The sequence below is a fragment of the Tenrec ecaudatus genome, chromosome X (genome assembly GCF_050624435.1).
Source record: "Tenrec ecaudatus isolate mTenEca1 chromosome X, mTenEca1.hap1, whole genome shotgun sequence".
In the NCBI taxonomy this organism is placed as follows: domain Eukaryota; kingdom Metazoa; phylum Chordata; class Mammalia; order Afrosoricida; family Tenrecidae; genus Tenrec; species Tenrec ecaudatus.
This window is the reverse complement of record NC_134548.1, coordinates 52,191,089-52,208,408: the sequence shown is the minus strand read 5'-3', so window position 1 is coordinate 52,208,408 and position 17,320 is coordinate 52,191,089. Positions and strand designations below refer to the sequence as shown.

Sequence of the window (17,320 nt, the reverse complement as noted above, 5' to 3'; positions counted from 1 at the left end):
TAAGAATCATTGTTGGCTATAATAAATAAAAACACTCTCCAAAAACGTCATTTTATTGATATTTCTTAGAGATATCATAACATTCCATAATTCAATCACATCGCACGCATATTCTTGTGCCACTGCTACCACAATCAGTTTCAAAACATTTTCCTTCTTCTTGAACCCCTTGACATCGGCTCCCCTTTGTCCCCTCCCTCCCCCACCCTACTCCAAGAAACCCCTATTTAGTTAGTTAGTTCTTTTGCCATCCAAGATATCCCTTCACATATTCTGTTGCTCACTCCTCTCCAGCAGAGCTATACTGTCATCCAGGCTATCAGCCTCCCTTCCCACCCTTCTCCCCACCCCCTTCCTGTACCCTCAGGGAACCATTACTCTTGTTAGTGGTTTCTCAAGGATTATCTATCTTGACTTTCATGGATTGAATGATCCTAATTATACGAATGAACATATGCCAGTCTAACATGATTAATGTGGTGAATGAAATAAAATCCATAATGGGGGAGGAAATATTTTTAAAATAGAGGTTAGTTATATGTTTCATCAGTGATATACCACATACTGACTTTATTATCCCTTTCCTGTGGCTTTTCTGAGAGGGACTGTCCGATAATATTACAGGTGGGGTTTGGCATCCACCACATCCATGCCCCTTCACATAGATTTGGTTGTTTGTGTTTGAATTTTTGATACCTTCTCCCATTCACACCTCATAATCACACATGCTTGAATGCTTCTTCTACGTGGGCTTTGTTGCTTCCCTGCTAGATGACCGCTTGTTTGGCTACAAGCCTTTAGGGTCCAGACGCTATGTCTTTTAATAGCCAGTGAGAGAGTTCGTTGATTGTACTTACCTGGTCGATAAACACATGTGGTTTTGGTGAAGCGCGGAGAGATAAATGGCGCAGTGAGCCTCTCCTTTCTAGTTCTCCGGTCTCTTGCTTTCTGTGGTTAGACCAGGGTGCAGCTGCCTTAGCTGGTTCCCTGCTTCAGGTGGCAAGGCTCACTTCCTGTAAGACATCCCTGAGAAGAAGCCACATAGACCTACCCTGATGCAGCACTGGGTGCTGGAGAAGCCGTGTGGAGACCCCTGTCAGTGATGAGATGCTTACATGTTCACTGATTAGGCTTTTCTCCTGCAGTATGTGTCATTGCGTCTGTTTTGTGAGATGGAGGAGGACTTTGTGGATTGGTGTCGGACATATGGGCTAATGTTGGACTTGTGGGCTTGGGCAGCTCTGGGTTGTAATGTTTTCTTGCTGTGCACTTACGCTTTATATAAAACTCTCTCTTATACATATGAGTTTCTTTGACTTTGTTTCTCTAATATGCATCAACTTTCTTTACCACATTTGCATATGCACCCATTTTGTATTCTGTGATCATCTCAGGATAGTGACTATCATACAATAAGACATTAATAGAACAAACTATTCTTATACCAAAAATATTTAAGTGCAGGCCCAAAGTCCATCTGCTTCCTTGTTGCATTTGCATATATACACACGTAAACAAATCCAGCAATATTTAGATATTTACATATGCCCATATCTATGTATATTTTGTTTGTTCTCTTTTCTTTCCACCTACCTCACTCTCACGTTTACCCATCATTCCCCTCTCAGTAATTCCTCTCAGATACAATAAGATAGATCAGACACCACCACAAATGCTACACCCTCCTTGCCATCAAATTAGAACCATTACTATTCCCCTGTCCCCATCATTACAGGCTTACCACTCACCTCCCCTGCCTTCTCCCTTACCATGCCTACTCCACAACCTTTGGTGCCACTTTTGTTGTCTCCATGGGATTGCCTCGCCAGCCTATCTTGTAGAGATAAATGAGAGAGAGAGAGAGAGAGAGAGAGAGAGAGAGAGAGAGAAGAGGTAGCATACAAATAGCCCGAAGTCTAACAGAGATCCTGACACAGATTACAGAATATTGCTCTGTTCAATACTGAGAAGGACAAGTTATAATCCAGTTGTCCAGTCCCCCCTTTTTATCAGGGTTCCATATCCCAGGACCTACTTACCTAACAGCAGATATGTCCTTTATTAGTCTTCAGCGATCATGTATCTTTTACCTTCATTTTCCTACAAACTTTTTGAAGCCCTCTCATATAGCTCACAAAGTTCATGTTCTGAAGCCCGATGAGATGAGTAGGGCTTCGGGGTCTTAAAAGCCTGCAAGAGGTCATCTAAGATACAACTATGGATCTCTCCTGGGTAGGAGAAAAATAGTAAGAAAGTAATCAACCTCAGATGAGAAACAAGTTTACAAGGCTGATAGACTACATGGTCTAAGACCTCAACTACTCTGAGAACAGAAGAGCTAAATGATGCCCAGGTACCACCTTGAGCTATCTGATGGACGCAGGGGCACACAATAAACATCTCTGATTAGTATGGTAGAAAAATATAGAACAAATAAAAAATTCTTAAAACTTCCCAGACTACTTGGGCCACCTGAGGCCAGAGGATTCTCTAGGCTATCATCATGAGATACCTTGAACCCCCAATAGATCCTGTTAGATGAATACTGTTGTTAAAAAAAAAACACCTGCATGAGTGAAAAGGTCAACTTTTAATCCCAAACAATGAAGACAAAAGAAGAAAGGAAAGGCAAACAAGAGTACTGGAAATGGAAAAATGGTAACATTATTAATAGGTATATTGAAGCAATATGAAAAACATCAGTAATGTCATTTTCAATATGTGTGGAAATTGTCAAGGGGGAAATGAACATGTGTAGATTTTCACCAGAACACAATAAAATATTATTTTTAAAGTAAATAGAAAATTACCATAAAATGTCAATATAAATGTAAAGAATATGGAATTACTAACAAGTTGAAATCAAAGAGTAAAGTAGAAAGACTTAATTTCCTGCTTTTAAAACTTTTCAAGTCCACAGTAATCATGACATCACAGTATTAACATGAGGATAGACATAAGATCCATGGCGGGAAATATCCAAGGAAATAATTTTAAAAGGAAAGATACCTATGTATTTATGATCAATTGATTTTAAACCAAGGTACCAAGTAATATAATGGGAAGGGAATAGCCTTCAACAATTTTTTGGTTATATGCCTGTGATAGGTAGGTTTATTGTGCCAACCAGTGAACACATGGGGTTATTTCAATGGCAGTTTAATAGCCGGGCGAGAGATAAATGGCTCCAAGAACCTTGTCTTTCTTGTCTCTTGATCTTTGGTGATTGGACCAGTGTGTGGCTGCCTTAGCTAGTTCGTTGCCTCAGCGTGTGAGCTACACTACCTGTGGGACACCCAACCCATGAACTGTGTTGCTATAGTTTGAGGTTCCTCCAAGGCCTGCTTGACCATACTGCTGGTGTAAACATCACTTGAACTCTGGAAGGTGGGACCATGTCATCTGGATGACTGTTGGTGACCTTCCCTGCTGTTTGCTACCTGTGGCTGGATTGTCAAAATAGTTCTACAGAAGATTCAGCTGTCTGCTTCATTAACTTGCACCCAGCAGACCTCATGAGTTGAAGTACTGCCATTTTATGAACTGTCTCGCAGAAGTGAGTTGCACTCTGCCCTTTGTACTGCTCTGTGGACTAATGAGCTGTTCGTTTCTTATATTGTATCTACCAATCTATCTTTCTGTCTATCTAAAATCATGCATGTCTTGGTCTTCTTTCTCTAGAGAACCCTGTCTAACACAATGCCATATATAATATGAACTTAAACTTCTATTTTACAAAATACACAAAAATTAACTACAAAACTTATCATATACCTACATCTGGGAGCTAAAGCTACAACACTTCAAGAAGGAAATATGAGAAAATATTTGTAATCATGACTTCAGGCGATATTTTATCTATGAAATAAAACCATACTCCATAAAACCTTTTTTAAATGATAAATTACGCTACGTAACCTTTTTTCCTCATTTTTTTAAATGAGGAAAAGAACAGACATTCCAAAAAAGATTATGTATAGATATCCAATCCAATACACACGTGACAATATACTTAACATGCATAATTGGCAAAGTATAATCGCAAAGTGATTTAAATTCACATGCAACTAAATCAGCGATGCTCACAGTGATAGAAAATGAAAAATATTGGTGAGGATGTAGAAAGATTCACGCTCTCAGACACGATTGGTGAGTATGCAAAATAGCGTATCTGCCTTTGAAAACACTTTTATAATTCCTTTAAACATTTTATATACACAATGTCTATAAAGTGCCGCAATTCCACCCCTCAGTATTTATGCCAGAGCGATGAATCATTTGTTCACCCCGAAACCTATATGCAAACGCTCACAGCAGTATTGTTCATAATAAGCAAAAACTGTAAACAACCAAACTGTACCTGAGTTAGGGAGTAGATAAACAAAATGCTGCATGTATGTGGGTGTGTGAGTGTGTGCGTGTATACATACATACATACACAATAGTGTGCTACTTAGAACATACAGAATAAGTTGTTATATATGAAAGGTGGATTAACATAAAATATGCTAACAGAAGGCACACACAAAATAATCTGTATTTCATAGTACTAGGTATATGAAATATCTAGAAAAGGCATAACTATAAAGACAGACACCTATTGGGCCATTGCTGGGCATGAAAGGTTGTGTGGAAATTTCTGTGTACAATACAAAAATGGCATGAGCACATGAGTAGAAAAACAAATGCACTAGAATAGAGCCAAATCTGTGAGAAAGGATAACTAGAGAGCCTTTTAGGTCATTGAGGATATGTTAAACTATTTAATCAGCAGTATGATAACATTTGATTATCTCTTCATGGACAAATAAATAGAGCCCCATTCCAAGCCATTGGCAAAAAAAAACCAGATTTCGAATGAATGTTCTTAAATGTAAATATTAAAAATTTAAATATTACCACCAAAATTTCAGAATTAACTGAGGAGCACCAAAAACCACCAGCCTTGATGAACAACAGAAATGTGGGGGTTAAAGGAGACAGCAGTGAGTGTAAGATACAAAAATAATAATAATTTCGCTGGGCTAGAAGTAGGGAAGCCGAGAAGGTGGCGGTGGATCAGACCGTGAGCTGGAATAGCTTTGGCGAGCTCGGAGACTAAGAGAGATGGTTGTTTTATATATAATTGTATTTTGAAAAACTGTAAATCCACATGGCAATACGGATAGACTCAGAAAAAGCATTCAACAACAAGTAACACCAATTCCTGTTTAAGACACTTGAGAAGATGGAATGGAAGGAAAATTCCGCAAGACAATACAAGCTATATATGAAAAACCAATGGCCAATGTGGTAGTCAATGGAAAAGACTAACACAATCCCACTGAAAAAGGAGACCAGAAAAGTTGCCCCTTGTCCCCACTCTTAATTACTATCATGCTGGACATATTAGCTAACAACATAAGGCAAAGAAAAGACATCAAATGTTTTCCTCTGTGGAAGGAAGAGGTGAAAATATTATTTGCAGATGATATGATTTTATATATGGAAAATCCCAAAAGTTCCACAAGGGGAGTACTGGAAGCAATAGAGGAGTTTGGCAGAGGAGCAGGATACAAGATCAACAAACAGAAGTCCATTGGACTGTTACACACATAGGTTAAGACCACAGAAGAGGAGATCAAAAAGGTGGTACCCTTCACAATAGCCAAACACAAATTGAAATATCTAGGGATATACCTGCCTAAAAGAACAAAAGATCAATATGCGGAAAACTACAGAACGCTATTACAAGAAACCAAGAGCAACCTCAACAAATGGAAGAATATCCCAGGCTCATAGATTGGAAGGCTCAATATAGTCAAGATGTCAGTTCTGCCTAAGGCACTCTATAAGTTTAATGCAATCTCGAAACAACTACCCTCATCTTCCTTCAAAGAAATGCAAAAGCTGATTACCAACTTCATATGGAGAGGGAAGAAGCCCAGAATTAGCAGAGAACTGCTCAAAAAGAAGGATACAGTAGGAGGACTTGCTTTACCTGGATTTAGCACACAATGTACAACCACAGTGGTCAAAACCTCATGGTATTGGTACAATGGCAGATACTCAGACCAATAGAAAAGAACTGAAAAACCAGAAAAAAATCATCAGCATAGAGACAACTGATCTTTGATAAGGGCCCCAACATTATCCAAAGGGAAGCAGATGCCCTTTTTAATATGTGGTGCTGGAAAAATATGTATATTTAGCTGCAGAAAAATGAAGCAAGAACCTTATCTCACTCCATGCTCAAGAAGAAACTCTAAGAGGATCACAGACCTTGAAGTTAAACCTGAAACTATTAGGGCCATCAATGAAGGAACTGGGATGAACTCGAGAACTTTGGCACAGGGAATACGCAGGCTATCACAAATAGGAAAGGACACAAACACAGAAGAGAAACATATTGACAAATGGGATATAATGAAGATAAAACACCTGTGTACATGGAAAGAATTCACCAGGAGAGCAATAACAGCGTCCACGGACTGGGAAAACATCTTTAGCAATGACACATCACACAAAGGCCTTATTAGTAAAATCCACAATACTCTGGTACCTGCACAGGGGCAGACATCTGAATGGCCCAAAAACATATGAGAAAATGTTCCCGATCTTTAGCCATAAGAGAAATGCAAATTAAAACAACAATGAGGTACCATCTAACACCCTCAAAGATAACCCAATTCAAATAAATAGAAAGAAACAAGTTTGGAGGGGCAGTGGGGAGACAAGAACACTCATCCACTGCTGGTGGACCTGTAAGTATGTACAGCCATATGGAAATCAATCTGGTGATATCTAAGACAGATGGAAATTGAGTTACCATATGACCCAGCAACCCCCTTACTGCGGATATACCCAGAAGAGGTAAGAAAGAAACCAAGGCCAGACACCTGTGCTCCAATGTTCATTGCGGCACAGTTCACAATCACAAGGAATTGGGAACAACCCAAATTTCTATCAACTGACGAGTGGATTCGAAAACTGTGGTACATACCTACAATGGAGTACTATTCATCGCTAAGAAGCAGTGATGAAACATATGAAGCAAATCGCTACATGGAAAGAACTGGAGGAAATCATGCTAAGCGAAGTAAGCCAAGGACAAAAGGACAAGTACTACATGAGTCCGCTGAGGTAAGCTTTAAAAAAAAATGCAAAAGGGCCATAGTGGAAAAGCTGCTGTATTAAAACTTTCCTGGGCCAAGGACCAGGTATTATGGCACAGACCAGACCAAATACAGGGATACATATGGTAGACAACTAAAAACGAGGTGGGAAAAGGAAAAAATACTAATAATAAAAAAGAAATGGGTATCAGGGGCACAGGGCACTAACCCACCCAAGGGAAAGGTGTTGCTTATATCTCCACAGGGAAATATGGACCAGGCGTGTTTTAGACAGGGTTCAACACAATTAAAGATCACAATACTTCAACTCAGTGCTCCAAGAGGTCAATGCAACATGCCAGGGTGAAGGAGGGAACCAGTGAAGAGGTGTGAGGGGCAGGCCCTAATCCCAAATACTATGTGGATACCTATCCCTCCCCCCACCCAGAAGAATTTATTTCAAAGGACCTCATTGAATCTGCAGCTCCAGGAGTTGGAGATATCTGATTGGAGCACATGGGATCCGATGAAATGGGAGGAGGAGAGAGTGGAGTACATCCTGACCCACTAGGCCTTGAGGACAGTGTCCCCAATTAGAGAAGCCAGCCCACATGGTCGGCCCCACTGTGAGATATGGTGTCCCTCACTGACCCATAGCTCTACAGGGGACAACACCGGAGACACAGTGAGGGAATTGCGCCCTAGATGATCCCGCCACACCTAGGCAAAACAGTAAAGTGGTGCAACAGAACAGCAAGGAACAGAGCGGCAAGGTCTACAGGGAATGCTAAAGGTGGACTTTGGGCCAGGGTGTGATGCCCCAACACACTGGACTGGAAAACACTCCTAAAGGCCAACAAGGAATACAAGCTTTCTTTTGTGGTGTTGTGTTTTTTCCATCGGTTTATTATTGTTATGATTTCGTTGTATATTTTTGCTTGGTTTTGCTCTGTCTTGTTTTTGTGCAAGTTATTATCTCCGCAGTTCTGTCTAAATAAGATAGGCTGCATGAACAATCTGGAGGAGAAAACAACGGGACTGAGAGTTCCACAGGGTCTTGGGAGAGGGGAAGGTGGGGCAAAGGTAGTGGTTTTAACAAACCCAGGGACAAAGAACTACAAGTGACCCAAATAGGTTGTGAGGTGGGTGTAGGAGACCTGGCAGGGCATGATGAAGGGTAAAGTAACCAAGAGGAATTACTCAACCCCAAATGAAGACTGAGCAGGATAGTGGGATAAGAGGAAAATCTAAAGAAATAGAGGAAAGAGCTAGGAGGCTAAGGGCATTTATAGAGGTCTAAATAAAGGCATGTACATATGCAAATATATTTATATATGAGGATGAAGAAATAGATCGATGTGCATATATTTATAGGTTTAGTATTAAAGTAGCAGAGTGTCACTGGGCCTCCAGTGAAGTACTCCCTCAATGCAAGAGTACTTTCTTTTATTAAATTGGCATTCTATGATGCTCACCTTCCCGACACAACTGCTGAAGACAAAGCGGGTGAATAAGTAGTGTGGTGAAGAAAGCTGACGGTGCCCCGCTACCAAAAAAATACAGGGTCTGGGGTCTTAAATTTTTTGAAGGTAAACAAGTGGCCATGTAGATCTAAATCAACAAAGTTCACCTAGAAGAAGCACACTAGCCTGTGATTATGAGGGGACGAAGGGATCAGTTATCAGGCATCAACGAACAAAAAAATCATAACATTCTGTGCTCACCTCCCTGATACAATCACTGAAGACAAATGGGCACATAAGCAAATGTGGCAAAAAAAAAAAAAGCTGATGCTTCCCAGATATCAAAAGATATAGCATCTGGGGCCTTAAATGCTTGAAGGTAAACACATGGCCATCTAGCTCTGAAACAACAAAGCTAACCTGGAAGAAGCACACCATCCTGTGTGATCATAAGGTGACGAAGGGATCAGGTATCAGGCATCATCAGAACCAAAAAAGATATCCACGTGAATGAGGTTGGCAGTGCGGAGTGGAGACCCAAAACCAATTTGCAGGACACTGGACATCCGCTTACATAAGGATGGTCTTGCGGATGAGATGAGCTAGTCAGGGTCCGACATAGCAATAATGAAATATACAACTTTCCTCTAGTTCCTAAATGTGTCCTCCTCCCCCACTATCATGATCCCAATTCTACCTTGCAAATATGGCTAGACCAGAGGATATACACTGGTACAGATAGGAACTGGAAACACAGGGAATCCAGGGTGGATGATCCCTTCAGGACCAGTGGTGTGAGTGACTATACGTGGAAAGTGGAGTGAGGTGGATTGGAAAGGGGGAACCGATTAAAATGATTTATATGTGACCTCATCCCTAGGGGATGGAAAACAGAAGAGTGGGCGAGGGGAGACATCAGACAAGCAAGATATGACAAAATAATAATTTATAAATTATCAAGGGTTCATGAAGTAGGAGATTATGGGGAGGAGGGGAAAAATGAGGGGCTGATGCCAGGGGCTTGGGGGAGAGCAAAAGTTTTGAAAATGATGAGGGCAATGAATGTTCTTTACACAACTGATGTATGTTCGGATTTTGTTAAGGGTTGTATGAGCCCCTAATAAAACTATTAAAAATAAAATAATTGGAGCTTTGGTCGTGGGGAAGCAAATGAAAGAGATTCAGATAAAGATGGGGCAGATCTGCTAAGTGTAGATGAAGATGAGGATTCTGAGACCTCAAAAGGAACAAAGGTGAATTGCCGATCTGAAATTGTTCTTGACAACCTATGTAAGATGAAACAAAACTTTGAAAGGGAATCCATTTGGAGTTAACATGTTAAGCGACCATAAGACTTGAGTGAGAAGACACAAAATGCACCATTATGTTCGGCAACTGTAGTTCATGGTAGACGTTTGCAACATGCTAGCACACGGATGTCATTAGTGCAAGCAGCAGCCCGAACAGAAAGGAACGGATACCCACCTGGTGGCCAGAAAGTTGACACTGCTGCTTTAAGGCCTTTCCGTTGGCCCCAAAGTATTGCCAAGGTGCTCTGATGTCAACAATGCTACCCCTCGTGCCACGCCCACGTCAGAAGAATCCTGCTGGTCTTTCCAGGAGTTTCCCGTCAATGTCCGTCCGTGAGCAGCTTGAAGGTCGTCCAAGCTCTGGAAGAGAAAGGACGATCACAGCGTCTGCCGAAGTGGCGGTATGAATCTGTCCAAGGACTTTCACAAGAACTGTACACAAGCCACAGGTCCGAGTGAATCGCCTGGACCGTTATCCGGGATTTCGGTTCCTCAGAATTCTGCAGGCCCGAAGTCACAAAATACAAGAACAACCAAGAAGAGTTATGGCCTCAGCCAGGGTAAGCCCCCCACTGATATGACTGTGAACTGTGATGATAGTAGACAGACATACGTGCAGACTAGTGCGAACGTCATTCTAGCCAATGCGAAAGGAGCCAAAATGGCAAAGAGGAAGGAAAGGAAACCCAGCCTTTCACATCCACATGATCCAATCGATTTGTTCAGAGATGATGAGGACAGTGACAGAGCCAACAGAAGAGAGAGCTTAGCTCCTCAACAGGCTGCTTCAGCATGTTGCTCCCGAGCGCCCCCCACCGGGGGTCTGGAAGCAGCCTGCAACGAAAACACACATAGAGGAGGCATTCTGGCCCAAGCCGAGTTAAATAACGCTCCGTTGGCAATTAGAGCAAGCATGAGAGACCCTTTGGGCAGTTTTGGTCTCAACAAGCCTCCAAAACGGCGTAAAATTGTTTCTGAAGAAACCATAGTACATCCTTTGTCCATAAGCTGCCAGAGTTCCTGTGACAGGGTCATTTTAAAGTGTCGATGTATACGAGTAGGAATACTTCTCCGGGTGTTACTAGAGCCAGTCACTTTTGCTTTGGGTTTTATCAAGATAAAGCTAGAAGAACCGGAAGGTGGTCAGGTAGCAATTACCTTAGACACCTCTGATGTAATGAAATGTGACTGGTGTCAAGTCCGAAACCCCCCAGTAGTGTTTCTCCAGACCACACCAGCAGTTTATGGAAAGTTGAGCACGCAGCTGCAAATGCACAAGAAAGAGAAAGTTTGGACTGAGTGTAAAGAAATAAATAAGATACCGAATCTAGAACGATATATTATCTTAAGTTTTGACACTGACCTTGATCTTGAAACAAATACACGATTTGAAAAAATCCTTATTGAAATAGGTAGAAAGAATAAGATTTCCAATTTTTTTTCAAAAATTTCCTTTGAAGAAGCCAATACCAGAATTGTTGCCTGTAGAAAAACCTATGCCGAAAGCATCAAAGGAAGTGTGATACAAAAATTAAACATAATGAAAACTATGTCCTTTAACTCTAAAATACTACTTCAAAGCAAACAGAAACTCCAGTTGGTTGGTGATGACAAGGCAACTGGACAGAGCCAAGCCGCCTTTACTGGTCCTGTAGAAAAACTAATAGTGTACCCACCACCTCCAGCTAGAGGAGGAATCTGTGTTACCAATGTGGACCTGCACTGTCTAAAGGAAGGGGTATTTCTAAATGATATTATTATTGACTTTTATCTGAAATATTTGGTGCTTGAGAAACTGAAGAAAGAGGAAGCGAACCGAATTCATATCTTCAGTTCGTTTTTCTACCCATGCCTGACTGACATAAAAAGACAGCCTTTCCAGGAATGTACCAATCTATCAACACCAAAAAAGCGACATCTGAGAGTAAAATCCTGGACCCGGCATGTAAATATTTTTGCAAAAGATTTTATTTTTGTTCCCCTTAATGAAAATGCACATTGGTTTCTGGCTATTATTTGTTTCCCTGGCTTTGAGAAACCACAATATGAGCATAATCCTCATTTCCACAAAAATGCACTCGTCCAAAAAAGCTCAACTGTTGTAGACCATTGTATTTCTTTTCCTCCAGCCAACGTAATGGCCAGTTCTTCACAAGCCTGCTCTGCCAAATCTGTAATTTCGAGGATTCTAAACATAAAGCCTCACATGCCTTTATTTCCTTCAAAGAGTCCCCCACAGGAAGAAAGGGACCCTCGTTGTGGGGAACATACATGCAATGTAAAAGGTAGTTTGGAAAAAGTAAGCCAGACTGCAAGTGAAAGTGAAGCATCAAAGAAAGGAGATTCCGTGTGCGAGAAAGTTGTTGATAAGAATAACAGTGAGCATGGGCCACAAGGGGACTGTTTAAGACCGTCACAACATGCACACGCAGTGAGTGAAATCAAGCCAAACTGTCCTCATGAGTCACCCTTCAAAGAGCAGGAGAGCCCTTGCAGCCCGGAAAGAGGACAGTGGCATTTCGAGCCCACCGTGTGTAAGCAGCCTTGCATCTTGCTTCTGGACTCTCTACAAGGCCCTTCCCGCTCACATGTTGTGAAAATTCTTCGAGAATATCTAGAGGAGGAATGGGAAATTAAAAAAGGCACCAAGAGGAGTTTTTCCACAGATGTCATGATGGACCTGAGTCCAAACGTGCCCCAACAAAGCAACCTCAGTGATTGCGGTGTCTATTTGCTGCAGTATGTCGAGAGTTTTTTTGAGAATCCAGTTCTCAATTTTGCACTACCTATGGATTTGAAAAACTGGTTTCCTCCTCTAAGAATACGGGCAAAGAGAGAGGAAATCCGCAACCTAATTCTGAAGATGGAGGCAGAGCAGTGCAACGGGAGAACAAGCGAGCAGACAGGCTTTCAGAAGAAACGCCTTTAGGTGAAGGAACGCAACCAGATGACGCCAGGATCGCAGACTAACCATTTCTCTTGCCTGGTCAGTTCTGCCTCTAGAAATAATACACTCTTGATTTGGTCTAGACAATAAAACATGCAATTGTCCATGACTCAGAGTGATTTGTAAATTTTCATGCTTCTCTTAATGTCCTATAATTAATTTTCCATAAAGTATGTATTAAGTAAATGTCGATAACCATGTTAATGGGGCAACTTATCCCAGCATTTATAATTTCGTTATTCACCCATTAGGAAGCTTTTGTTATGTGTTCTCTGTTTCTAGAACTTAAACCTGCAACTTCTAAGCACAAAACAAAAATAGAGGAAAAAATAGAAGAAGAAGAATTTATAATTCATCAAGGTTTCACTAGGGTGTAAAGGTGGGGGGGGGGAGGTGAGAGGGAAACAAAGAGGAGCTGACATGAAGGGCTCAAGAGAAAGAAAAGGTTTTGAAAGGGATGATGGCAACAAATGTACTGATGTGCCTGATACAATGGCTGTATGGATGGTTATAAGAGCTGTAGAAGGCCCCTTCCCCTGCCCTCATGGTATCACTACTCTCAATATCTGTCCTGAATCCTGTGTGTCCTGAGCTCTTTTCTGTACCTGTGTACATGCTCTGGTCTAGCTAGATTTCTAAGATAGAACGCGGGTCATAATAGTGGGGTGTGGGGGAAGCATTAAAGAAGTAGAGGAATGTTGTCTGTTTCACCGGTGCTATACTGCACCTGGATGGCTCGTCCCTTCCTTGGGACCCTTCTGTGAAGGGATGTCCAATGGGGTACTGATGGGCTTTGGGTCTATATTCCGACAAAGATACGGCTTTCTACTCCAGTAAATAGTTACAGTATTGTCCTTTCTGCCCTGTCGTAAAGGGTGACTAAGGGTTGGCACTGACTTGGTTGTAGTGAGTACACACACGCCCACACACACTGATACACACACAATGTGAGTGTTATTGTCAACGATACTGAGAATGTGCTCTTACATAAAATTGCTGAGCCCAGTTTGGGAGCTAAGGAAGGGCCCAAAGAAAAATGCTGTTCCACGATGTGGAGTGGGGGCTTCATATGTTCAGGCACCGAGCCAACAGAACACAGAATAATTGGATATCTCACGGACAGAAGGGAAGGACACAACGTCCAGGGCAGAGGATCCAGCAGCTGGGATGGCTAATCCAGGCTCCTGGCTACATCTGATCGAGCAGGAACAAACAAACAAACGGGAACACAAAAACCAACTTGTGACAAACCATAAAGAAGGAGCAGCTCCACAGATCTTTCTACCGCAGAGTTCCTTGTGGTGGAGGGACCCTGCCAGCCACGGGCGACTTTCTTAGTTTCTAACACAAAGTATTTCATAGTGAGGTCTCGGGTCTGTCTGCTACTCTCTTCACTAGATGAGGCAGTAGGTCAAATAGAAAGAGCTTAGATGAAACTACACAATCTCGGAGAATATTTTCTCCTTCCTGCGCACAGCAGTACTGCTTAACCATGGCAGCAATAGTGAGCCCTGAGTTGTTTTCCAGGTGCTGGTCTATCTTTACTGTATTCCATATACTTTGCACTTTACTATATTACTCTTTTCCAAATGCTGAGCACCAAGCATCATCGTAACTTCCCCATGCACACTTCTGAGCACTGCACAGGAGCAAAGCCTCACACTACCTGACAACATGATAAAGGGCTATGGGTTGTGGCTCCCACGAGTTAGAGGTTTGCAATCCCATCTCGAAGAAAATAAACACAAGCACAGAGAGGTTTATGGTAAATTTCAACTGGATATTCACACAGTGTGCACTGCAGACTAGGGGTGATGGATGGTTTCCACAATTACATAGCTCTTGGTATGGATATTTAAATTGTTCTACACACCCCCGACCTCCAGCCCCCAGCCCCTCCAGAAAGGGTACTTTTAGATTAGGGATGGCAAATGAATGTCATCTTGAGACCCCTACAAACAATTGGTTTCCAGAATGCAGAAGGGCTAAGGCGACTTTGGGGTCAGGAGGAAGGTGCCGGGGTCCGTGTCAGATCTATGTCCTTGTGCAGCTTGAATGGAAGGCAACCTGAATGTGCTATTTGATACATCGGATTTACAAAGATGGCTGTCTCCACTGAGTGCTTCCCTCTACTGAGCGAAGTCTCCAGGAAAGATTTCCTCCAATGAGAGCAATCATGGACCCATGGCCGAGGGGCAGTCCAGCAGCACTAAGTCCAAGACTGCCCACATGCATGAAAGAGTTTCACTGCTTCACTGCTACTTACAGAGCTGACAGAGAACGCTCTAGATCCTGAAGGTGGTTTGAACAGCAGCCTGCAGTATAATTGGGAAAGGTGTCTTCGCTCAACGTATCACGTTAGGATTTGCTATGTAGGTGGAATCCTGTGGGATGCTGACAGTTTGTGGGAATTTTATGTGGAAGGAACTATGCTAATAAGGTCACTTTTCTCTCTTTTTTTGTTTAAGCATTATTCAGCTATATGTGTTGAAAAAAAGATCGCTAACATCCAGGGCCTGTATTACATATTTTCATAAAGGAAAATATTGTGCCTGTATATCTCCAGCAATGAGTTATTCCTGATTTTAAATACTGTGGACCTTTTTTTCAAGAGTCATTAGAATCATAGCAATAATATTTATAATTTATCGAGGGTTGACAAGGTTGGGGAGTCGGGGAGGTAGGGAAAAAAGGTGAGTTGATACAAAGGTCTCAATAGAAAGAAAAGATTTTGCGGGGGGAAATGAGGAGCTGAGGTCAGGGGCTTAAGTTGGTATCAAATGTTTTCAGAATGATGAGGGTAATGAATGTACAAATGTGCTTTAGACAATTAGTGTATGTATGGATTATCCTAAGAGTTGTATGAGCCCCTAATAAAATGATTAAAAAATACAATAGCATCTGAAGTCTTCAAAGCTTATTTCCATGTAAGCAGCTTTCTAAGTGAGACATCCACTAAGTCCAAAAAGAAGAAGAACACCAATATCCATAATCCAAGAGCTGTAAATTACATAATCAAAATCTCAAATTTGAAATAGTATCAAAGTTATAAGATTTTGGGGTGCAGAGGGCTATGGATGACAGCAGGAGCCGGAAATACAGTTGCAGGGTCTACACATAGAATAAAGCTCCCTGTAACCATCATTGAGGGATGAGAATCACCTGGGTGTCAGACAGAGTGTATTGGAGGGGTGACAGTAGTAGATTACAGTGACCAAGCTGACTTGAACAGTTCAAACTTTGTCACTTGATCTCCCCTGTGATATACTTTGTGCTTGATCTGGGTTTTGATATTTTCTCTGGGCTTTTTCTTCATATTGAAGTTATCTCTCTCATATTCTGTTATTGACAGTCTTTTTGATTCTTTGGTATGAAACTCAGGATAGGTGAATCTACACAGACAACAACTAGAATAAGGGGTAAGGTTGGGGGGGGGTGAGGAGGTAACGGGGAGCTGATATCAAGGGGTTTAAGAAGGAAGGAAGAAGTATTTTGAAACTGATTGTGCTAGCAATTATACAACATTGCTTGATATGGTTGAACTATGGAATGGTACGGTGTCTGGATTAGCTCTTAATAAAACAGTTTTAAATAAAGGAAAGATTTTGAACAAGATGATCATAACAAATGTACTGATGTGCTTGATACATTGGATGTATGGATTGTTATAAGAGCTGTAAATGGTCCCAATAAAATGATTTATTTAAAAAACTCCAACAAAACCAAAACTACAGCCTTCAGTATGAAATAAATATCAACCTAACAAAAGGGAAACAGAAAATATTCTCATAACTAGGTCAATAAGTGAGCAACTTTGTGACAAAGAGAGAAAGAATTGAAGTTATCAAGAATTTCATTTTACTTGGTCTCAGAATAAATGCTTGTAGAAGCAGCAGTCACGAATCAAATGACATATTACTTTGGGAAAATCTTGTGCAAAAGACATCCATGTGAGCTTGACGGCTCAGGTGTGCATGGTTCAAGCCATGGTCCTTTCAATTTCTCCATAGACCGATGAACCTGAGCAATGGATAAAGAAAACTTGGGAAGAATTGTTAGGGTTTAATTATGGTCCTGGAAAAGAATATTAGAAGTACCACCGAATGTCTATAAAACAAACAGAGCTGTCTTGGAAATAGTACAGCCACATTTTCCTTGGAAACGGGAAAGCAAGACATTGCCACACACTCTGGACAGGTTATTGGGAGGGACTGGTCCCTGGAGAAGGACATCAGGCTAGTTACAGTAGAAGGTCCACCAGAGAAAGGAAGACCCTCAATAAGACAGAGTGACACAGAGGCAGCCACAAAATGACTCAACTTCACAGTGTTTGTGAGGATGGTGCAAGATCAGGTAGTGCTTAGTTAAGATGGGTGTGCATCACAACCAATTCAATAGCAACTGCGTCTAAGAACAACAATATGTTATTTATGTAAACATATACAAATATATATATGAAAAACCCAATATGGATGTGATCAAATTATAAGCATAAAGATTGAAGAT

The 17,320-nt window shown here is 41.4% G+C and overlaps 1 protein-coding gene across 1 annotated transcript; it reads left to right on the top strand.

The window, feature by feature from the left end:
• Positions 1-9,993: 9,993 nt before the first annotated feature.
• Positions 9,994-12,837, top strand: LOC142433366 (sentrin-specific protease 6-like). The gene is given in 3 exon segments (XM_075538363.1): positions 9,994-10,107; positions 10,226-12,746; positions 12,749-12,837. Coding segments are annotated over 3 exon segments (2,724 nt in total).
• Positions 12,838-17,320: the final 4,483 nt, after the last annotated feature.